This window comes from Oryzias latipes, chromosome 9, assembly GCF_002234675.1.
Source record: "Oryzias latipes chromosome 9, ASM223467v1".
NCBI classification, from domain to species: Eukaryota; Metazoa; Chordata; class Actinopteri; order Beloniformes; family Adrianichthyidae; genus Oryzias; species Oryzias latipes.
The window spans coordinates 6,372,855-6,397,130 of NC_019867.2; the positions used below are offsets into that span (position 1 = coordinate 6,372,855).

General features: G+C 39.7%; 1 protein-coding gene across 4 annotated transcripts in view; it reads right to left on the reverse strand.

The window, feature by feature from the left end:
- Nucleotides 1-51: 51 nt before the first annotated feature.
- Nucleotides 52-24,276, reverse strand: part of nsd3 (nuclear receptor binding SET domain protein 3) — a 35,163-nt gene continuing 10,938 nt past the window's right edge. For 2 of the 4 annotated variants that reach the window (XM_011478896.3, XM_011478897.3), the window contains exons 14-25: nucleotides 23,119-23,298; nucleotides 22,364-22,510; nucleotides 19,133-19,289; nucleotides 17,052-17,254; nucleotides 16,868-16,980; nucleotides 16,618-16,764; nucleotides 16,384-16,506; nucleotides 14,904-15,020; nucleotides 5,283-5,424; nucleotides 5,095-5,201; nucleotides 4,815-5,019; nucleotides 52-4,006 (exon numbers count right to left, since the gene is read on the reverse strand). In XM_011478896.3, coding sequence (XP_011477198.1) covers nucleotides 3,744-4,006; nucleotides 4,815-5,019; nucleotides 5,095-5,201; nucleotides 5,283-5,424; nucleotides 14,904-15,020; nucleotides 16,384-16,506; nucleotides 16,618-16,764; nucleotides 16,868-16,980; nucleotides 17,052-17,254; nucleotides 19,133-19,289; nucleotides 22,364-22,510; nucleotides 23,119-23,298 — 1,904 coding nt within the window. In that variant the 3' untranslated portion in view covers nucleotides 52-3,743. The remainder of the gene's footprint in view (nucleotides 4,007-4,814; nucleotides 5,020-5,094; nucleotides 5,202-5,282; nucleotides 5,425-14,903; nucleotides 15,021-16,383; nucleotides 16,507-16,617; nucleotides 16,765-16,867; nucleotides 16,981-17,051; nucleotides 17,255-19,132; nucleotides 19,290-22,363; nucleotides 22,511-23,118; nucleotides 23,299-24,276) is intronic. The other 2 variants (XM_011478898.3, XM_011478899.3) reach the window with 2 other exon arrangements.

The window sequence follows — 24,276 nt, forward strand, 5'->3', positions numbered from 1 at the left end:
ACAGGGATTGCACATCATACATCAATAAAATAAAATGTTTATACAAGTGGATCTGAGCAGATTCATGTTTAATTTGGACCAAACTGAATCATCAGGGAGTAGCACTTCACTGAGACAGAGTACAGCTTTATTAAAGTCAAACTTCAGGCATGTCTGAACTCTTCAAACCCAACTTTAGAATGAAAAAGGACAGAATCAATATTCTCAAATAAAAAGACAGTCATGTACAAAAGGAGTGTCGTCTCAACAGTCAAACACATTTAGAAGCAGAATTGTACAGGCAAAAAGAGCACGCAACGGTAACATGAGTCTATGCAATTTCAATGCAAACTATTTACAAGTTCCTCAACAATATGTAGTATACAGTAACACAGGTTGAACAGTAAGTAACATGGTCTTTTGTGTTCATCCACGGTTTCATCGAAGCAACACGGAGAGAGAGATATTCATGAGTCCAGTTGGTTACTGAAAGCAATTTACTACAAGTGAAGAGATGAGTGCTTATGCATGTGAATTTATTTTTGTATTCAACAATATTTGACAGCATGTCAAGTAAAAACTTATCGACAGTCATCGACACTGCACAAGAAAACCAAACGTCACAGTGAACTGAAATATGCCCTTTGACGACACAAACTGGGTGGCCTCGCCTAAATTGAAGTGAAAAATCCTCCTCAGCCAAATTCAAGAGACACAAATGAGAATAAACATGCTGTCTTTAAATAAAAAAAAAAAGAACCACCATCACATCATGAAGGTGAAAGCATGGACATCTTAATTTGTAATACTGCTGCTGTGTGAGCTCGGCAAACTGGCACAAAGAAAGGATGGTGATTGTGCTCTCTGCAGGTGCCCAGACAAATAAGGACTGTTTGGTTTTGCAGAATCTCTGTGCAATATGAAAGGGGGAAAAAGAAACAAAAATACATCTTTTCATGATGGAAGCATGCACTTAAGCTAAAAAACATTCACTTAAAAAAGGCTTGCGAACAGGAATAACTCAACAAATCAGCAGCAAACTTTTTTTTCTGAAGCACAGTCAAGGGTGCATAAAATGAAACACAGTCCAACTAATTCTATATCAAAAATAAAGTCACAAATTCAAGTTGTGTTGCACAGGCTTGGAAAATAAAGGTTGAAATTGTAAAAAAAAAAAAAAAAAAAGTGGAAGCAGTGATGGTGTGCATGTAAAAGCATCCACAAGTATCAAAGATTAAAGAAAAAAAGAGGAAATTTTGTAAGCAGACAAATCAAAATGAACATTTCTGCTGCATTTATCCTTCCTACTCAGTGTTTAACAATCGGACACAAATTTATAATTGTCGTTTTTGTAGTTTTATTCAAAGCCTCACACAAAAAGGCTTTTAAAACCGTTTCAATTTAAACAGAAACCAAAATTCACCGTTAGGTAGAATATGCAACAACTATTGAGAAAATTTAAATTTCACAGGAACATTTTCTATTGTTTAAACAGGATTTGAAAACTAAAACAAATTAAGTTCTTGAAAAAGAACAGATAAAGGATTAGGGAGTCTCCCTGTGTTTTTTTATTTTTTTTTATTAAGCTGTCAACCTCATAACTAATTTCTTAAAGAATCACATTTTTACAAATTAAGGCAGGAAACGCATCAAGTTTTAAGTAAACCCCCTGTTAATCTTAAATGATTTGAGGTTTTATTCCTATTTGGGATGCTTCAGAATTTGTGTGCCTATGACAGATAATACATCAGGTATTCAAAAAAATGTTACACGAAACAGAACTAATTGCACCTTCAGATTCCAAAGTACAGATATTTATCTTAAAAGAGGAAATGTTCTCGGGATTCAACCACACCTTTAACGAACAGACAAGGATTTGGCAACACTGGCATCGTTTCCCCCTGCGGATCAACTTTTGACACAACTTTATATGAAACAAGAAGGAAACAACAACAAAAAAAAGGTTTTGGATGAAAACAAAAAAACAAAGCTTCCTCTGGTGATCATCACTCGTGTTCTGGTCAAATCTGCTCTGAAACAAAAGAGCAGCTGCTGTTTCCAGATGTGGAATCATTACACTTAAATGTGTGCAAATGATTGGATATGACAAGTAAAAAAGAAAAGAAAAAAAGAAAAAAGTTATTTTTCTCTCCATTTTTGCCTTTTTCATTTTACACAGTGAGAAAAGAGACTAATCACTTCACTGGTGTTTGAAAAAATTAAATTTGTATCAAATGTGGTTCACTAAATACAAAAAATGTTGATTGAATAGATGAGTGATTAAAAACACTGTACAGGAGTTGGTGCTTGAACTTTATACTGGACTACCGTTACACCATTAATGTTTCTCTGAAGCCCAGCAATGAGGATTTCATCCTCCAGGTGAGAACAGAAAAGTACCCCTGCAGGACACCAGGGCTTTTTTTTTTTTTTTTTAAAGGAAAGGGGGTCCAAAACAATAAATAAAAAAATGCCCATCAAAACAAAGCTAACAGAAAAAGGCCCAGCACTCCAAACATTTCTGAATAAAAAATAAAAAACTAACAGCATGATTTCCTATGTTATTACATAAGAAGAATTTTTTTTTACTTTTTGAAACACTTGTTTTTTATGATTTCTACCCGAGCTATGAGGTGTAGCAGTGTGAAAGTGCTTATCAGAGAAGTTTGGCAAAAAAAAAAAAAGTAACTGCACTGTATCTGGGCCGGATGAGCTGAAAAACTGAACTTAAGGCTTGTAGGACAACAGTTTTAAGACAGCACCGGGGATCACAAAAGCTGGGCCCCCTCAGTCGAACTTTACAAAGGACTACCTGGAGGACGCGTGACAGCGGAAACTCTAAAAAAGAAAAGAAAATGACAGATACCTGTTGGTTTAGAAAAGCTTTTTCATTCTTCTGGGAGCAACAAGAGACACAAGGCTTTGCCCCCATGACCTTTAAGTACTTTACAATATTGTGAGCCAATTATGTACACAATGGCAAGTGAGACTGGTAATATGAAATCACAAGTACTTCTGTAATGTCATACCATGACACTATATACCATTATATTTCACCTTAATAAGACTATTTTCACAAGGTTTGCTTAATGTTCAACACCTAAACAAACATAATACACCACTCACCGAGATGAAGTGAGAGAATCTGTCTGTAAACATTAACAAACATAGATACTGTATATAATTATATTCATCTATATCCATAAGTATAATAAAACCATGGTTGGAATGTAGTGTGGTCCTGAAAAAGAAAACAAATTGCACAAAAACGGGCTGTATTCACCCAGCTGCTCCTTCGCTGGATGACGGGTGAAGAAACGCCGGCTCGTCTCGATGTTAAAGCCGTCCCGACTTGGAGGAGCCGACCGCAGCGCTTTCAACGAGAAGAGGAGCGGCCCTCCTCCTCCTCCTCCTCGTTCACTGAGGAGGGTCACGACGAGACAACACTTAAGAATTCCACAGCTGCGAAATAATAACAATAGTAAGAAAACACAATGAGGTGATGTTCTGCCCCCCCCCGATGGGCACAGTTGAGCTGCAGAGTGTTTTATGGCAAAGGAGGAGAGGAAACAGCGCACGCTTCTCTGTGGTCTCTGCCCCTCTCATCACTCCCATCGCTCAGCTCCAGCCGCAAAACAGCACGGCGGCTCTGAGCGGCGGCCACGGCATTAGTCAGAAAAAAGCACTGGAATTCCCTTGTGGAGTGCGCAGCTGGAGATCAGGGCATACTTTGTTGGGAATGAGGTATTGTGGGAGTTGAGACATCACTCTGCGGCCGCCTGCTCCCCCTCCGGCTCCTCTTTGACCCTGACCGGGCTCAGAGTGGAGCTGTGCCGCTGGCTGGAACCGGAGGAGCCGAGCGGACTGAGCGGGTTGTGGCTGGAGCAGCAGGGGCGCTCGTCCAGAGAGGAGGGGGTGAGTGCCCCCGCCTCGTGATCCGTGCAGAAAGAGCGGGGACAGAAGTCACAGTGAGACGAGGCCGGGGAGCCGCAAACGCTGCAGTCGTGCCACGGGCATTCCCAGCGTCCTGCAGACAGGAGGAGGAGGGGTCACTCTTCAGACAGGCAGGAGGTTTAAGAGGATCACAGGAAAACGCAGGAAAAGGAATATTTATTCCCATCATGCAAATGACAAAAGTTTTCTTTAAAATCATAAATCAACTAACGTTTTTACTTTCTCTCAAAAAAAATCAAGCTAATGAACTCAATCAAGTCTAGGCACTGGATTTTGTTTCTTGAAAAGAATCTATCTGATCAGAACTGGATTTAAAAACACTGTTAAACTAACAAATGAATGAACTCAGTAGGGGTGGGATTATATAAGCTTGCTTCTTCCCACTCCTTTTCAAGCAATAAATCAAACTCTACTTAAACCTCAGTTAATGATCACTGTATTTAATTAAGCATATATGATTTAAGTGACATTTTTGTTTTGTTTTCTGTCTTTTTAATCTATGCATTTCATAATTTCTGTAATGAGTTTGATAAATATGTGTAAATTCTTTATTGCTTTGACTACAATGCTTGAAATAAATCAATAAAATCGAAATCAAAATCCCAAAAAAAATCAAGGTTTCAAATTCATATTTTTTGAGTGATATGCCAAAGCTTTTTATTTGAGTCCCATGACGAATAACAAAATAACAAAAAAAAAACTTGAATTAGCAAAATAAAATGTTGGCTTATAGCAAAAAAAAAAAAAAAATGCAACACAGTTTCAAAAGCTTTTGGTAGTAAGTGAGCACAGAGGTAACCGTCTCACAAATACTTCAGACTTCCTCCTGAATTTTGATGCCTGTAGAGGAAAAGAAAGATCAGAGCTCCTTCAGCTGGTACCGTATGGAGGCTTGGTGAGGTTGAGACACAGGAGGTGATATGCTTTGGGACAGTCCTTCCTGTCGCACATCACCAGCTCTCCTCCGTCTCCACAGCAGAAACAGAAGTACTCGTGCGTGTGTTTGCCCTCCAGCCGCAGCTTCCGTTTCTTCGGCTTCAGCTTGGCGTTCCTGGCCTTCTCTTCCTTTTCCATCACCAGAGCGCTCTGGAAGAAACGGCAAGGAGGCGTGTCAAATCCAGTCGCAGAGCTCACGCTGCCGATGACGCCTGATGGCCTCACCGTCGGCTGGACCCCGAGGAAGCCGGAGCAGTTCTCTGACCCACAGTGACAGGACGTTCTCCGGTTCCCCACACAGTGCAAGTTGTAGTTGAACGTCAACTCTGTGCCTGTAGAAACACCAGGAAACGGAGAACAAACGATAAATCCAAGCTGGGTTCTGAGCACACAGAGCATATCTGGGAACCCACCAGCCTCTATGTCACAGAGGGCAAAGATTCCGATGCGGACGTCGCCGTTTACGGTCCACTTCTGAGTTTCACAGTTTGGGTTGCAGCTGTGGTTGATGAAACGGGCCGAGTTTCCTTTTGGACCAGCATCTATTACCCGATCCTAGAGGGAGGGGTGGACATAAGGACCGGTCAAAGACGCTCTTCTATGAATGGTGCTTCCGGGTTTTGTTTACTCAGAGTTTCCACAACTTAAAAGTAAAACTTTTAAATGGGGTCAAATCAGGATCAGCTTAAAGTGAATTGAAAAAAATAGACTCAATTGGAAAAATTAATAAATTAAAACAGTTTTTAACTCAAAGTAAACACTGCAAACTTAAAAGAAATGCAGAAAATTTGAGGGGAAAAAATTGAGGAACTACTGAAAACTTGAATAAATAAACTATAAATTTAAAACTGTTGCTCACAGCTGCTGTTTTGTATTTTCAAGTTTGGCTCTTGGCCATCCCATTAACTGTACAAGAGGACTGGATTGAGTGAATGTGACGTTACTTCCAGCTCCGACCAAATTAAGTTATTTAAAGTCGCCTTTATTTTTTTACAGATGTAACACCTATCCCATGTAACTAGACGAATAACCCTCTGTTATTAAGTCGTATTACTAAGGGCGGTGTCCTGGATTCGTCTAATTTGATTTAGTTAGGGGTAACAGGAAATACAAAAATCACTTAATTTAATACAAAAAACAATACTGGAAATCGGCGGTGCCTCCACTTAACAGGAATTTAACATTAGAATTTTCCTACTAAGAATAATTTGAATTTAAACATTACAACCTTATTTTATTATTTTTTTCCTTTATTTTAAATTAACCCCCACACACAGTTAAAATAAATAAAAAATACAGTTTACGTTAATTAAGAAGAGGTGGGAAAAAGAAAAAGAAAAAAATCAGTTCCTTACACTGAAAACACAGCAACAAAATATTGGTATAGTCCCCTTTTTACTTTTTTTTTTTTCTGTTGCAGGCCTGATCGATGCTCGGGTGCGTTGTGGCCAAAAACTGAAGAGGGCCCTTTCACTTGCTAAGCAAGCAGAAAAAAAAACCGTGCACGTACTCACTTATCGGATGGTTAGGGCAACTGTTGGCGGGCGAAAATGCTCTGCAGGCAAACTCAGCGTCATCCAGCTGCACAGCAGGACAGCGGAGGCGGGAATCTCTGAGGCCTGGGGGTTGGAATCGCTCAGACGACCGGCAGGGTGTGCTCGATCTTCCACGGGTGCTCAGTCTTCCACAGGTGCTCAGTCTTCCACAGGGTCCAAAAAAGACTCGTATGACAAACAGTGTCCACAATTTTAACAGAAAGTTGACTTTGCGTCGAACTTGAAAAAATCGTAGCCTTCAGCGTCAGCTCCGCTCCTCACCAAGGTCTGACTGTCTCTGCCCGTTAGTGAAACGTTTGTTTTCGATTGCACCTCTTAGACACACCCACTTATCTCTGAATGGATGGCTCATTATACGGACAGGTAACATAACAAATCAAATTTCAGACTTAACAAAAAATACATACAGGTTAGGCTGTGGGGCAAAATCAATTTTTACAACATACAAAACCAAAATAACTTCATTCCCAATGGAATAAGAAAACTTGTTAAACAAACCCAAACAAGTGGCCATTGAACTTTTTTTTTTTTCAAAAAATAAATTTTAATCTTTCAGTGGCCTAGTCTAAGATTTATTTCTTTTTTCTTTCTTTCAAATTTTCGACTGGGCTACACTCTCCCCGTTCTAAAAGGTTTAGATGTCCTCATCTAATGTCAATATCTATACAAAGATTTAAGGTGTTTCTTAGGTTTGGGAAGATTGTCATGCGAACTAAGGTTCAACTGAATAACCATACCATGATGAACTATGGTTACAGGTTCCTCAGTTTGTTTTCCAGGTTTGTCATAACTCAATCGAATGACTGGCTTCACTTCTCGAGTTGATTTCCTGTGTTTTGAACTCTCAACATTTGTGTCTGTGTCTGTTTCTTCTTCATTCGTTTCAGGTTCAAAGTCTGAATGTTCACTTTCATTATGATTATTTTCATTTGTTTCATGTTCTGGTTCACCCCCAGAGGAGGACTTGTCACAGTTTGATTTGTCGGACACTGATCCTAGAGATCTTTGGACTAATCTTTGAACTTGGTCCTTTTTGGGGTACTCGCACGCATACTCTGAGTCTGAAGAAGAGTTGCTCATCCCAGAGTGGGAGTAACTTTCACTTTGACGATATTTTTGTCTCTGTCTTGTGATCGGAGGGTTGACACTTTTGATTGCTTTTGAAATTTCTGGAATCCTGACAAGGTAACCAATAGGAAGAAGATGATCTCTATGCAAAGTTTTGACACTTCCTGGTCCTTGTTCAGGTTCGACTTTATAGACGGGTAGATTTGGTAGTTTTCTTACTACAACGTACGGGATTGGCTTCCATCTGTCTTGCAGCTTGTGTTTTCCAGTAAGGCCAACATTTCTAATAAGAACTCTGTCACCTTCTTGTAGTGGTTGGTCTATCACACGTTGATCATATCTAGATTTGTTTCTAAGATGGTTTTTAGTTGCACTCTCTGTTGCTAGATGATAGGCATGTTTCAGTTCTTTTTTCATTTTTTCAACGTATTGTAAATGGGAGTTTTCTGTGTTTTTCTCAAACGCTGCATCAAAACAGATGTCGATGGGCAATCTGGCGTTTCGACCGAACATTAAAAAGTATGGCGAATATCCGGTTGATTCATTTTTTGAACAGTTGTACGCATGTACTAACTGACCAATATGTTGACTCCAGTTATGTTTCTTTATGTTTTCCAGTGTTCCCAGCATTGAAAGAAGTGTTCTGTTGAACCGTTCAGGTTGCGCATCGCCTTGGGGATGATAAGGAGATGTGCGGGATTTTCGAATGCCGAGCATAGAGAGTAGCTCTTTAATGAGTCGGCTCTCAAAATCTCTACCTTGATCTGAATGTATTCTGGCGGGCAATCCATAGTGGACAAAATACTTTTCCCACAGTACTTTTGCGACAGTAACTGACTTCTGGTCTTTAGTTGGAAACGCCTGTGCGTAACGAGTGAAATGATCAGTTACTACAAGCACATTTTGAATACCTTTGTTGTCTGGCTCAATTTGGAGAAAATCAATACAAACAAGATCTAATGGACCATTGCTCGTGATTTGATTAAGAGGTGAGGAACGTTGTGGAAGAGTTTTTCGTGAAATACAGCGTCCACATGTCTTAATGTATTGATCCACATCTGCATTCATGCGTGGCCAATAAAATCGATCTTTGAGCAGTTCTGAGGTTTTTTCTACTCCAAGATGTCCACAATCATCATGTAGTGATTTCATAACACTAGTTCGATATCGTTCTGGCAAAAGCAACTGTTTGTTTTCTGTACCGTTTGGTATTTTTCTCAATCGGTACAGCAGTCCTTCGTTTAACTTGAGGCGGGGTCTTTCACGCCATAATAATGTTATGTCAGGGGAATCCGTCTTGGTTACGACAGCCTGTTTGCCTGAATGAATGGCTTGTTTGACAGGACCAATGACTAAGTCAAGATCTTGAGCAACTTGGAGCTCTTTGGGTGACAGTTGATCAATAAACTGTGCGCTCAAACTAACTGGAAAAGCATAAGCTTCTGGGATCGCTGCTGGGGGGACACCCAATTGATCAGCAAATCTGGATGAGTTGGCTGAGGTTTCTTTTTTACAAATAGCTTTTATTGCTGATTTAGGCACATCTGTCCATTGGTTTGTATCACTATACTGACGTGATAAGAGGTCGGCGTCGATGTTGTGACGACCGGGCCGATATTGGATGTTAAAATCATACGTGGCTAATGCTGCAAGCCAGCGATGTCCAACTGCATTTAGTTTGGCCGTTGTCAGTACGTAAGTCAGCGGATTGTTGTCTGTTCTGACGGTGAATTTTGCACCATAGAGGTAATCATGAAATTTATCGACAACGGACCATTTCAAAGCCAAAAATTCAAGTTGATGTACCGGGTAGTTTCGCTCAGAGTCGCTTAGTTTTCTGCTAGCAAATGCGACTGGTTTAAGACCTTCAGGGTGCTCTTGGTTAAGGACAGCACCTAAACCATTCATGCTCGCGTCTACGTGCAAAATATAAGGTTTGGTGGGATCCGCGAAGGCCAACACCGGGGCATTTGTCAAATGGTGGATTATTGTTTCGAACGCTTTGTGACAAGGCTCATCCCAGCGTTCTTTGAATGGCTCAGATGGTTTGAAATAACTCTTGGAGGAATCTTTTGGTTTGTTTTTCTTATTTTTCTGCGTAGGTGGATAGCCTTTGGTGAGTTCAGTTAGGGGACGGACTATGCTTGAGTAGTTGGCTATAAATCTGCGGTAGTACCCGCAGAAACCAAGAAAAGATCTTAGGGTCTTGAGATCTGTTGGTTCAGGCCAGTTTGTAACTACCGCAACTTTTTCGGGATCAGTCGCAATGCCTTTTTCTGACACTATGTGTCCGACATATTTTACTTGAGACTGACAAAACTGACATTTGTCAATGGACACTTTGAGACCATACTCTTCGAGTCGATCTAATACTTTTAGGAGACGTTGCTCGTGTTCTTCGAGCGTTTTGCCAAACACGATGATGTCATCCAGATACACGATGACTTGGAGCAGGTGCATATCACCAACAGCTTTCTCCATCAGCCGTTGAAAAGTAGCTGGAGCTCCGGTAATTCCTTGAGGCATGCGCTCAAACTGGTAAAATCCGAGGGGGCAGATAAATGCAGTTTTTTCCTTGTCTTCTTCCGACATGGCTATTTGATAATAACCACTTCGGAGATCCAAAACGGAGAACCATTTACTACCAGTAAGGCAATCCAAGGCGTCATCTACACGCGGAATGGTGTATTGATCAGGTATAGTCCGACTGTTTAGGGTTCTGTAGTCAATGCAAATTCTGATCGAACCGTTCTTTTTACGCACAACTACTATTGGTGATGCGTATTGGCTGCGAGACTCTTTGATAACACCTGGCTTTATCAACTGCTGCAAGTGTTTTCTCACATCGTCAATGTCAGCTGGAGCTAAACGTCGCGACCTTTCTCGGAAAGGGGTTGAGTCACTTAATCGGATTTTGTGTTCAACATCTTTTGCTAGTCCCACATCCCATTCATCAAGGGAAAAAACATTGCGTCGTGCCATTAACTTTTGTCTTAGTCTGTTTTTCCATTCTTCCGAGACAGGAGAATCACCAAAATCAAAAAGGTTGGCGTCTAAAGCAGTATGCTTTGACTCCAGGGCTTGTGGATTTGTGACAATGTCAACAGTGTGCATTTCTGCAACAACAGTCCCAACCTGAATGCAGGTGGGCTTCTCTGACTCATTTTGCAAAAGCACAGTGAAACTGTTCTCATCAATATCACTCTCCAGAAGAACACCTGGTTGTACTAACACACCAGAGGGAAGTTGAGAAACAAATGGAGCTTCAACCAGTACTACATCTTGCGAGTTTGTAGCTCTATGCTCGATGGTGCACGTAGCCTTAAACTTTTCACCGGGAGCTAGAGTAAGTGGACCTGGTCCCGGCCATTTAACTTGTCCGATTGGTTTTTCTTCTGTATTTGACTGCGGTGGCTGAACTTTTATTTGATCGTAAACAGCTTTAACTCTCATAGAGCTGATTTTACATTCACTGTCATTTTCCTTGCAAATCTGAAAGAGCCTGCGGAAAAGAAAAGCATTTGTGCCCACAACAACTGGAGTTTCATGACCTTGAGGAGGTTCAGGACAGATGAGGGCTAAAACAGTAACTGGCCCTTTAACACCAGTCACATCTTCAGGAAATTCCATTTCCACGACTACGTAGCCACAGTAGGGATATGACTCTGCAGATAAACCCCAGATCGCGAGACTGGAAATTGGTTGGAGAGGTATGTGTGAGATATTTCTCTTATACCAATCCTCAAAGATAATGGTCACTGTGGACCCGGAATCCATAAGACCTTTGCAGGAAATGTTGTTGACTTTGATTTCGGCAATAGAAGATGGACCAATCAGACCCGGAGGGATGTCTGAGTTATGAATGGGTACGCTGGTTTTATTGACATGAGCAATATGCTCTTTTTGATCCTTCTTTCTTTCTCTAGGGGCATCAGTACCACGTCGGGCTTGTCTTATGAGTTTTTGTATCACTTTTTGCGAGTTTTCCGGAGCCGTACATTTTGGAGCAATGTGTCCGTTTTCTCCGCAATGATAACAAAAATAATCAGACTCTTTGGTATTATTTGGTTTTGACTGAGCAGGTTTAGCACTGCACTCAGTCTTGTATCTGGGGTAGTAACCCGTGTCTGTTGTATATGTTTTTGGCTTTACTGACATTACATTTATCTGATTTTGGAGAGCTTTAACTTCCCTTTTCAGTTTTTGCACTTCATCGGATTCTGCTTTGCATTTTTTTTCTTTTTTGGACCCTTGTTTGCTTGCTGTTGACTGTTTATTTAGTGCTTTTAATTTTTCCTTAAGTTCTTGAACTTCTGTTTGAAGATCAGCTGACTCATTTTTTTTATGCTCCGACTCAGTGGTTTGTACACTGCGAACATACTGTTTTGATGGCTTTTTGAGCTTTTGTCTGGCTAATTCATGCTCCTCTTCTTCACGAATCTCTTTGAGTAAACTGAGAAATGATGGGGGGGCACTTCGCCTCTCTCTAAGATTTAGATTAAGTAGCATTATATCAGACTCAGTGGCACCCTTAATGAGTTGCTCTAGTCTAGCTTTATTGACTTCATGGACGTTTAGGCCTCCCCTTTTCACAACCTTATTCAATGTTCGTTCTAATCTGAGCAAGAAATCTGACAGGCACTCATTCGGCTTTTGGTGAAGAGCTTTGAATGTAAAATACAGTTCTTCACCTGACTCTACAGTTCCAAAAGTACTCTCGAGGACTTCAATGTAATCCATATGAGTTGCGTCAGGATTTGACATGCGCACAGCTTGGATGATCTCCAAAGCTGGTCCTTTGAGACTTTCAACGATTCTTCGTTTTTTCTCCCTGTCTGTGTACTCATATTCATCCACCATGAACTTAGCTTGTTCCATCCAGTTATCCAAGTTATCTTCTCCAGGTGGAGTAGGATGGACTCCAGAAAATGTTCTTAGACGCCTGTAGGAACTATGTTCATTGTTTTTGGGTGACTGTGCTAAATCATTCAATGCACGAATGACAGATTCAGCATTTTGGTTCGCAGAAAGAACGGGACTACATAGCTGAGTTACATCATCAAGAGATTTTCCTTCATCTTGGAGAAACTTGACCAGTTTTTCTGAGAATAAGCCAGAACTCTGTTCTCGTTCAACAGTAACTAAAGTCCACTTAACACCTTCATCGACAACCAGTTCGGTAGGAACCTTAGTTGAATCTATTTCTTCTCGGCATTCGCAAAGCACAGTTACTGTGTTGCTATCTGGATCAAACATTTTGTCTCGTACTCTCACTTTGCCAATAGCTTTTATGGTTTCGAGTGCAAGTTCAACAGTGTCAACCGGAGTTTCTTCAGAAATACCCATTGCCATTAGAGCATGTGACGTATCCACACCTTCACCTCTACACCAGTTGCTTACATTTGGAACACTGTGATTTTGTTTAAAAGCCATTGTTTTGTTTTCAAAAGAGCCAATGACATATAAATTTTATTATTTGAATCCCAGCGGTGCCTCCAATTGTGTAACACCTATCCCATGTAACTAGACGAATAACCCTCTGTTATTAAGTCGTATTACTAAGGGCGGTGTCCTGGATTCGTCTAATTTGATTTAGTTAGGGGTAACAGGAAATACAAAAATCACTTAATTTAATACAAAAAACAATACTGGAAATCGGCGGTGCCTCCACTTAACAGGAATTTAACATTAGAATTTTCCTACTAAGAATAATTTGAATTTAAACATTACAACCTTATTTTATTATTTTTTTCCTTTATTTTAAATTAACCCCCACACACAGTTAAAATAAATAAAAAATACAGTTTACGTTAATTAAGAAGAGGTGGGAAAAAGAAAAAGAAAAAAATCAGTTCCTTACACTGAAAACACAGCAACAAAATATTGGTATAGTCCCCTTTTTACTTTTTTTTTTTCTGTTGCAGGCCTGATCGATGCTCGGGTGCGTTGTGGCCAAAAACTGAAGAGGGCCCTTTCACTTGCTAAGCAAGCAGAAAAAAAAAACGTGCACGTACTCACTTATCGGATGGTTAGGGCAACTGTTGGCGGGCGAAAATGCTCTGCAGGCAAACTCAGCGTCATCCAGCTGCACAGCAGGACAGCGGAGGCGGGAATCTCTGAGGCCTGGGGGTTGGAATCGCTCAGACGACCGGCAGGGTGTGCTCGATCTTCCACGGGTGCTCAGTCTTCCACAGGTGCTCAGTCTTCCACAGGGTCCAAAAAAGACTCGTATGACAAACAGTGTCCACAATTTTAACAGAAAGTTGACTCTGCGTCGAACTTGAAAAAATCGTAGCCTTCAGCGTCAGCTCCGCTCCTCACCAAGGTCTGACTGTCTCTGCCCGTTAGTGAAACGTTTGTTTTCGATTGCACCTCTTAGACACACCCACTTATCTCTGAATGGATGGCTCATTATACGGACAGGTAACATAACAAATCAAATTTCAGACTTAACAAAAAATACATACAGGTTAGGCTGTGGGGCAAAATCAATTTTTACAACATACAAAACCAAAATAACTTCATTCCCAATGGAATAAGAAAACTTGTTAAACAAACCCAAACAAGTGGCCATTGAACTTTTTTTTTTTTCAAAAAATAAATTTTAATCTTTCAGTGGCCTAGTCTAAGATTTATTTCTTTTTTCTTTCTTTCAAATTTTCGACTGGGCTACACAGATGTAAAAGAAAATTGTCCTATTTTCTGTCTTGCAAGAAAAACAATTGTATTAAGAAAGCAGAATAAAAATAAGAAAACACGTCTTAAAGTCTAAAAATGTTTTTTAAAATTAGAATTCTTGGTAAGACCATTTTTCTTACCCTGTTTGTTGATTTACTCACATGTATTTTTTTGCTTCTATAAAGAAAATGTGCCAATGGGACGAGAATTTTTGACTTAAGGGGCCTGTTTTTGTCTCAAAAATCTTTTATTTTACAATCTGGTTTTTCCATTCACTTGAAGCTGATCCCATTTGACCCCGTTCTTTTAGGACCCTCTTAAGGTCACTTCAAACTGAGTACAACGCCTATTTCAACAGATTCAGTCAGTAAACATGTCCTCCTTCACTGGAGTCAACCCTACCAGAGAAAAAAAAAACTTCTTTCAAACTGGGTTGTGTTAAATTTCCTCCTGAGGCTCATGAGCACTTTGTTAACCGTAGACTGTCTTCTTCTTTTGTTAAATATTTGTGATACCTTTCAAAAAAACATGTGAATTGAGAAACAGATCAAGCTGATCTTTCTTTAACTGTAGCTTGGACACAAAAAGAAATATTAAAAAACTGATTAATCAGAATAAAAGTCATTTTTTTATACATTTCCAGTGTATTTATTGTAAATTTGTGAATTTAGGACTTTTTGTGACCCTGGACTTTACGGCTAACCCTGCAGGCGGCCACGTTAGCGATGTTACCTTGGTGAGGGTGAGCATGTAGAAGTTGGTCACATGGTTTTCATGCGCTCGTTTGATTCGCTGCTGGCACTCCTCCGAGTCGATCACCTCTCCGACATACTCGGCCACAAAATCCCCCTGGAGACAAAGGCGTTTCACATTCACCGTGTTTTACGCATCACACGGACACCTGCAGGCATCAACAAAACCGCCTCCCCGATAAGACGCCATTACTTGAGGAAGCCTAGAGGAGACGTTGGATGTGAGCAAAACGATCAGATTCTGATTCAGAAAAACTCAAAGTTTCAGCCAAAAACAAGAGAAATAGCTTTTAATTATTTGTAATTGTGTTATTGCTCTGCTATATCGAATTAACAATAAAAACATTTACATTTTTGTGCTTTTGACCGTGTATGTGGATAAATCTGTTTTTATTATTATTATTATTATTTGATGCTAAATAATGTCTTGTGTAAAGCTTTCTTCCTATAAAGTGTTTTGAGATGTGGTGCAACTCCTGACAACTTAAATTCATGATTTACAAAACAGTTGGGAAAAGTCAAACTCTGTAATAAAGTAACAAAAGTTTGGCAAACTTACTTTTTAGTGGCTTTTTTAAGCTTAAACCTATTTTATTTGACATTTTTGAAATAAAATATCACATCATTAAAGTTAGAAGTCAGGCACAGACTGTGCTATAGGGTATATTATATGAAATAAGATGTTTATTTAACATAAGTAATTATGTTGTGGGATGATACCAATGGGCCTAATCACAAATGTTTTTGTAAAAACTTGTGTATAAAAAAAACTCAAACCCAGCTTTGGGTTCATTTTAGGAAGTACAGTTTTTTTGCAAAACGTAAAAGAATTAAAAGTCTTCCTCAGTTAAAGTTCTCGTCACATGTTCTGCATTAAATTAGCACAGAAGAAAAGACTTGAGCTGAAAGAAGCACAGGGGAGGAAATAAACAAATACAAGGAAAAGACCTTCATATTCTAAACAGAACTGTAATCTGCATCTTCATCACCTAAAAGACATTTCACAACCATTTCTGCTTTTTCCACAACTTTAAGGGTACATGCCGGAGAAGCTTAAAACACAGTTTTCAATACGATTTAGGGCTGCAAAACTTTTTTTTTCCCCACATAGGAAAAAGCAGAATCCTATAAATTGTAACAAAAAATGCCTAAAAAACATGTAACATTTGCTTTGTAATGTGTAATCCTCCTGGATATTGTCCATATCCTATTATTGTGATGACTTTTGTGATATATAATTTTTTCTGTACTTTTATTTACATACTTCCGGTCAAAGTTTTCCTTCTCCTCCTCACTCAGATATTTCGTGTAAATGTATATATTGAATGACTTTAATTTTTCATCTATAGAACTCCAGGTAGCCCAAACATTACCATAAAAACCTCCAGTTTTAAATGATAGTAAACATTGTATTTAGAAGAGTTGATGCTCTGAGGCAAAAGTCTAAACAGAGAACGCACCTTCCTGAGCGCCTGGTTTGTCTGGAGCCCCCAGCCCCGGCCCTCCGTCTTCACCACCTCGGTTTCTGCGTACAAGCGCTTGGTGAAGTTTTGGTTCTCACAGTTGTCTCCTGCAGGACACACCTGACACCAACAACAAAAACATACAGGAAAGGCAGTTCAGGAGGTTTGATTCAACAACTTCTCCCACGGATATTGATGCTTTGCCACTCCAAGGACAAAAGATGCGCAGACCTGTGGATGACACTCGTACTGCAGCATGCGGTTCAGACACTGGGAGTCGATGCTGCACGGATGCTCATCTACGGGTTTGCAGTTACACCGTGGGATTTCCGACAGGTCAGCTACGTGCATCTGAACTTTCCCCACAGGTTTGTTGGACTTTTTTGAAACAGGTAGACACAAGAAGAGCAAGAAAAAACAAAAAAAAGTTCAATAAATGTACTATTTTGAAGGACTCTGATCTATATTACGCAATGATTACCTTGATAACTTTGTATGGTGGAGGTTTGCGAGAATTGCGCTCCTGTTCTAGGGCCTCCCTGCTCTCCCTCTGTGCCTTGAGCTCCTGAAATCGCCGTGCTGCTTCTTCAAGAGCTGAAACATGAAGAGCATCTCGTATCAATCTTCATACGAGTTTCCAACAAGAAGCAGATCCTCGGCGTTACCGTTCTTGAACGTTTTGTTGATGTTGATCTGGCCCGTGACAAAGTTCTTGTCGTTCTCCACGTAAGGGAAGACCCTGCCCTGGTTGATCCAGTAGTAATCGTGGGAGCCAAAGAAGAAGACGGGGAAGTCGCCGATATCGTGACGAAGACTCTGAATGTTTGACGGCACCAAGCGAGGGTTGCAGATCTCTGCAGGCCACCACCTGCCAGGGAACGAGAGGCCGCATAAATAGAGAGAAGACAAGTGCGAGTGACAGATTCCAATTATGTTTTTCTTCTGATTAATCCAAGAGAAGCTTCTGAGAATATGTGCAATTGGATAAAGAATCAAGTATTAAATCGGGAATTAGTATCATACCAAAACCAATGGTGTGAAAATGACACTGAAATAGAAGTCACTTTTTTTACCCGATATAACATACCCAACAAAAAGTACCTGTCATAAAAAAATTGATCAAAACATGACAACACATGATAAATTAGAGTGGTTTTCTAATATTTTCAGCTGTGGTATGTGTAAACTAGGCATGCACAATATACCGCAAATTTGTCGTTATCGCGACATCAAGCTGTGCAATATGCATACCGCAAAAGACGGCAAAAATCGCAATAAATGGTTACCTCAAATGTGCAAAAACAAACTCATGGCAGCCTGAAATGGTGAACAAATGAAATTAATCCCTTTATGCATTTAACCAATCGGAAGGACCCGTTTACGTTTTTGATCAATCAGATGAGCCCTTTTATGTTTGATGTTTGCCTCCTATGTCGACAAGGGTCATTTGGAGTATAATTTTTATACTGTTGCAATGAAATGGAAATTATGTTTTTGGTTGTTTGGCTATTTGTTTATATACCGCAAATTATATCGTTATCGCGATATTAATCACCAATATCGCATATCGCGAGTTTTCCTCATATCGTGCAGCCCTAGTGTAAACCAAAAGATAAAGAAGAACTTAGTGAGTTCTTAAAAACATGCTGAAAATTTACTGAAAAATTAGGAATTTGAGAACCAAAAATTCCTAAAAAATAATAAAATACTAGAAACTTGGTCTTTGGTCCACCCATTCCTGGGACATGTGAGACTTCCCTAGTGAAGGCACAGACTCTTTGACACGCGACATATTGAAATTCATGTAAATAGTTTTGAAAATCACCCGGCGACAGTGTTCCAGGGTTAAAACAAATAATCTTGTGTGAAACATAAACACAGTAGGACTGGGGGAAACAGCCAGAAAAGAAAAGAAAACGGTCGATGTTATTTCCAAGTTCAGTAAAAACCAGTGAGTAAAACACAATTTATTAAAAAAAAATTCTCCAAAACCTTTTTTTTGGTGTTATAAATAAAAATAAATTTTCAATTAACTGGTGGTTTAAGACTTAAAGGTGAAACTTTCCTGTTTGTATTATGAGCATTAAAACACAAAAGTTGTTGTTTTTGCTTTAAAGCAAATAAATCAACTTCTAAAAGTATTTTCTAATTGAGGATTTTTAGCCAAGCTCTGTAAACAGAAATGACATCCCTCTGATATTTTTCTTCTGCTAAAACTGACTAAAGTTATGAAATGAGTTTAAATATTAACAAAGACATAACCTGTAAAGTCAAATCCCTACAGATTGAAAGCAGCTGGAGGTAGAGCCTATTTTAGTGAAATAACCAGCACAGGTAGATGGAAGCATCATATAGCCTATGAAGCTCTCAGATGCTGCAGAGAGGAGCGCGTGTTAAATCTCTGCGTCGCTCTAAATTATCCGACTTCTCGCATCTACAAAAAAATACCACATTCTGCTTTTGAGAGAAGTGAGAAGCATATTTGTTGTACTGATCCTAAAAGTTGCTCTGATGTTTGTGCGGTCGGTGTGGAGAAAAAAACAACAACATGATGCACGTTTGCATCTCTTAAGCTCTTCAGCTGTGCATTTAGCTGATGTTTTTTTTTCCTGCAGGCTGTTTTTTTATGCGAGTGCCTCACCAAAAATCTTCCACACACGAAAGGAATAAAGATAAATGTTTCTTTTTGTTGTGACCAGACAGAAAATGACAAAAGCAAAAGCGTTGCAGTATATTCTCTGCCTACCTGTAGTTTCCCAGCTTCACCCAGACAATCTGTTTGTAGTGTGGCTTCTTCCCTGCCCTGCAATCGCTGCAGGACCATGCACCCTCTGGCATGTCCATCTCCAGACACTCCGGGTGGAAGGAAGCTGGGCATGAGTCGCAGCACAGCAACTTGCCTCCTACATTTGGATGAATGTAGACATGTGCGTGCATGTAAGTGTGTGTGTGTATGTGAGCATGTGTGGGGCATGCATGGGTATGCAAAGAGAGGAGGAGTGCATGATTAGGTGATGCATCTTAACACCTGGACAAACTCTGAATCTCATTTGCAGACGAAAGCGAGAATTCACTTCACGTTTTGCCTGAGATAAAACATAACAGAGAAACTATTTGCATCTGGAGATTCTACTCCTTCTTTAACTGATGCCTAAAGCGGTTTTTGATTTGAGAAATCGCTCTTGGATCACTACAATTGGAGGCAGCTGTAGGTAGAACTCTGGTTGGTCATAGCTTCTGCATCACCAGATGTCTGACAATCAGATTCAGAGTTCTGTACCAAGACCAAGCCATGGGGAAACTCATGCAGTAGCACAGGATTAAAGTCAGCCAGCAAGTTAGAAATTGTTCCGTTTAAACACCAACACGTTATTATTGCAATAAGCCAACATGCCAGTGTAGCAAAAAAAAAAAAAAAAAAAACTTTCCCGTTGCACATCACATCCTGCGCAGACCAGCTTGCATGGAATCTCAGATTTACAATAAAGCTTTTTTTCATTGCGATCTAACACAAGGGAGTCGTTGCACTGCTTTCCGTCTGCATCCGTAGGTAAATGTACACATTCCATTCAAGACAGGTCAAAGCTTCTGAAAACGAGGAGAACCAAACTGACAAAAGCAAAAACAGAAAAAAGAAAAAAAAAAAACTCAGCAGGAGTCGACACAAAGCCTTACAAATAAAAGGTGTGCTGAAGCAGAAAAGCAGTGCACCTCCAGCAGTGAAAAGCTCCATTAACAACAACCTGAGCTAACCCCAAACATCCAGCATCGAGGCCTCACGCAGAGATACCAGATGCCTGATGGTCAATCAGAAAAGTCTTTACCCACTTTGACTCGAGATCAGCCGATATCAGAGCAGGCCTCATGCAAGAATCTCCCCCCATATGATCCGTCTGAATGAGCTAATTATTGTTTATATTGGATAATATTGTGAAACGTTTGACAGAAATGACTCAGAAACTAAATGTAATGTTCTAACATTATTAGCTCCTCACCGCCTGAAAGTACAAACTACAAAAGCTTTACCCGTATTTTCCGGACTGTAAGTCGCCCTTTTTTTCATAGTTTGGCAAGGGGTGCGACTTTTACTCCGCAGCGACTTATATTAGAAATAAATTGAAATAAAAACATTGTTAACCCTCCTGTTATGTTCATTTGTGAGGAACAGAGATGATGTTCCTGGGTCAATTTGATGTATGAGGTATGTTAAGTGTTAAGAGTATGTTAAGTGACTCAGAGAATCAGCAAACCGTTTTTTACAGTAAGATCTTGAAGGCTAACAACATAATATTCTATTTTCCAATGATTTCATAGATTCAGAAATGCAATAAAAATGACAACTGTTTCTACAAATACAGGATGAAAACAGAGTATTAGTTGGCCAATGATGCTTCATGAAAAGAATAAATAAATAAGTATGAGAAAGACTTACTGTGAAATTATGAGATAAACAGTCTGCTATGATTGTGTCATATGAGGTTGTGCAAGTTATTAGTTCTTGGTCTCAGATTTTGTCAAATAAATTTCCTGTCAAAATGTGACTTATAGTCCAGTGCGACTTATCTGTGTTTTTTTCTACTTTATAATGGATTTTTAGGCTGGTGCGACTTATACTCCGGAAAATACTTTGTTAGTTTGTCATTTTCTAAGACAGAGTTTCTGCAGAGCAGCACTTGTTCATTAGAAATTCGCCTCAGAGCTGTGGGCGGGACCATTGGTGCGGAGCAACCCCGCCCCCCTTCCCATCCCTGTTACTTAGAGCTTTGAGCAGGGAGCTTGTGGCCCGCCCAGCATATTTTCTACATCACAGATAAGCTTTTTTTTTCCAAACGGCATTTATCTGCTCCTGATTCACAATGATTTGAATAAAGAAATAGTCAGAAATGCAGTTTTAAGGTTAATTTTCTTTATATATGTCCTCCATCAGAGAAATGCACGATAAAAACACGAAAGCACCATTTTCATCAGAGTGGGTCTTTTATGGAAAATGCTTGAAGTTAATTTTTGCCAAAAAGGCTTAAATCTTGTGGTAAATGTCGACTTTTTGTGGTCACACCAAATTTAGCATGAATTACAAATGAGATTGAGTTCACTATAAGGGAGTAGTGCAAAACTACACTAATAAAAAAAAAGATTTCAAAAGCATAGTCCTTCTTTTTTGGGGTCCCACAGCTCTCTGCTGGCAACTTTACTTGCATTTACTGGTATAAAAAAATCTTCCCGTTTAGTTTTCCTTGTAAATTTCAAAATAAAAGGCTTACAAATCCTCAGATTTGTTCCACATAAATTAGGTCACCTATTGTATTTTCGTTATGGCCAATGCCGATCTTTAGAAATAAATGAAATTCCATCCTACATTTGAAGCAGATTCTGTTTGTGGTGAATTATTCAAACCAAAGTAGTCAACAAATGATTCAAACTAAAACAAAATTATTTGACATTTTCAATCAATTCCCAAGGGGAAGTTAGCTTTATTAGATTTTTGAAAAGAAAAGCAATGAAGTAGGTTTAAAAAAAATTCCTACTAAATTTTTTGAACTTCCTCCCAAAACGAGACAAATGGATTCAATCTCAGCGTTTGATGCAGACGTGAGTCTGAGAGCAGAAAGCTTTATTGATGTCAAAAATAGACGACATGTGAGCTTATTGACACTGCTTTTTTGTTTTGCTTCAAAAAACAAGACTGCAGCTGACTGAAGAGTGAAGCATCTTATTTAAGTAATAGAAACTAACATTAGTAAATGTTTTGGTGTCAAAATCTAAGCAACTTCCTCAATAATCTACAAAGGTGTTCTTGCATGAGGCCTGCTGTTGTGCCACTCTGCTTTTAATTTCTTACTGAGTTCATTAACTTTGCACCTGAAGGCTTTGAAATGAAAGATGTTTGCAAAGAAGGAAACTAAATCAAAACGGGAGCAGGCACAACACAAACACAAACCAGTGGGACAAAGGAGAAAGAGAAAAACTGTTCAGTTACCTTTCCCAACATTCTTTTTGGTAGCTGACGAAGGAGAGGGAATCATAGGTAATTTCAACTCAGCACGATTTGACTCAGTCAGAAGGTAGTGGGACTTATAGGCATATGAACTTAATATGGTGTCAGTAAGGTCTTGCACTAACAGCCCTACACAAGACACACAGGAAGAGACGGGGGTGAGCCGCAGTCAAACTCCAAAATTACCCAATTTCACAAAAAAGAGAAACATATGCACAGCCTCACACGCAACACAAAAGCTGTGACAAAAAAAATCTATGAATAAAAAAAAAGGTAAATAAAACGGTCCCCAACACTAAGAGGCCGATCAGTGCACTCAACTTACGGGATCCAAACTTGATGAACAATCTTTTTGGGTTTTTTTTTTTTTTTAAAGTGGCCAAAAAGCTTCCTGATGAGCTTTCAGGACAGCGCGGATTGGTCTAAGTGGAGTGCAGTGCGGCAGCCTGGGTGGATTATCGTGTTAGTACTGTGATGGCGAACATTCACGGCGCTCGTCGTAAAAGGACGATGCTGCACGTGGAAACACAGACTTTACCGTGACGCGTTACTGCAGCCGTCACGGCATCAAAGCGCTACGCTCTTTCAAAAGAGATGAGTGAGCTACAGTCATGGAGGGTGGCTTGATGAAGCACACATTAAAAAAAAAAAAAAGGAACAGTATTTTACTGCAGAGCGGCGGCTCTGGTGACGAAGGGAGGGGGGGGGCGAGGTCAAGACAGCTGATGAAAGCTCACCTCTCGCGCACAAAAAGCACCATCCTACATTGACGGGGGAGGAGAGGAGGCCGTTCTTCTTGGTGCTGCCGTGGTTGCTGCAGATCATGATGTGATGGGTGAGGATGACGCTGCCCGCCGCCATACAGACGTCGCTGGTGTGATAAGCCGTCGGACAGCGGATGCAGTGAATCAGACGACCTGGAAAAGAGGACGCGGTTTCTGAAATCAAAGTTGAGTTGTACTGTTACTGGGACTCAGTACATCAAACGGGCTGGGCCATAAGATTTACCCGCAGAGAGGTGCATGAACAGAAAGGTCAGCTCACTAAAGATCCCCTCAGATACAAACAGTTCAGTCCATAAAACAACCTCAAAGCCAAAAGTCAACTTATTTGCTTCGTGGTTCCTAAATCAAATACATGAGTTTGATTTTTTGAATCAAGCAAATGAATTAATATCTACTTCTTGATATTTCTTGCAGAGGAGACTTTTTTTTTCTTTTCCTAAAAAGCTTAACCGTCTTTAATTTGACTAAAAACTTTGTTATGAGTCTCATTAAAGAGCCTCTTTGCATAACAGCTTTTGTCATATGACTAAAAGTCGGACCTCACTGAGCTTCTTTCTCCCTACATCCCAACCTGGTGCCTCATTATCTCCTGAAGGTACAACGGTCCAAGAAGAAGCGTTTTCAATCTGTGCACTGAAGCTGTGAAGTTCATCCAGAATCCAGTCTATTTTTAAAAAACATCTTAAATCCTTTTTATTGCCAGGCTTTCGACACAGCATGAGCCTCTTGTCTGCTGGTGTGCTTTATTTGATTTTCACTTAAGCTTTTATTGGTGTTATTTTATTTTGCCACTTGTTTTTTTACATTTTACTTTACCTTTTAGTTGTTTGGAGCTTGTAATGTATGGCGCCTTGTTTGATTAAGGCGCCATTTAAATAAAAGTGATGTAATTTTATAAATTCACAGCTTGTCACTATAGGGAGAGCAAAATAATTCTCAGAAGAAAAAAATGATCTGAATATTACTAGAACTTAACTAAGTCAAACCAGCACACGAATCAAAGCAGTTTCCTCTCACATGGAAACATTTTTTTTTTACTATGGGGTCTCACAGTTTTGCAGATATTATTTGCGTACATACTTTTTTTCCCCACAACACATTGTGTTCTGC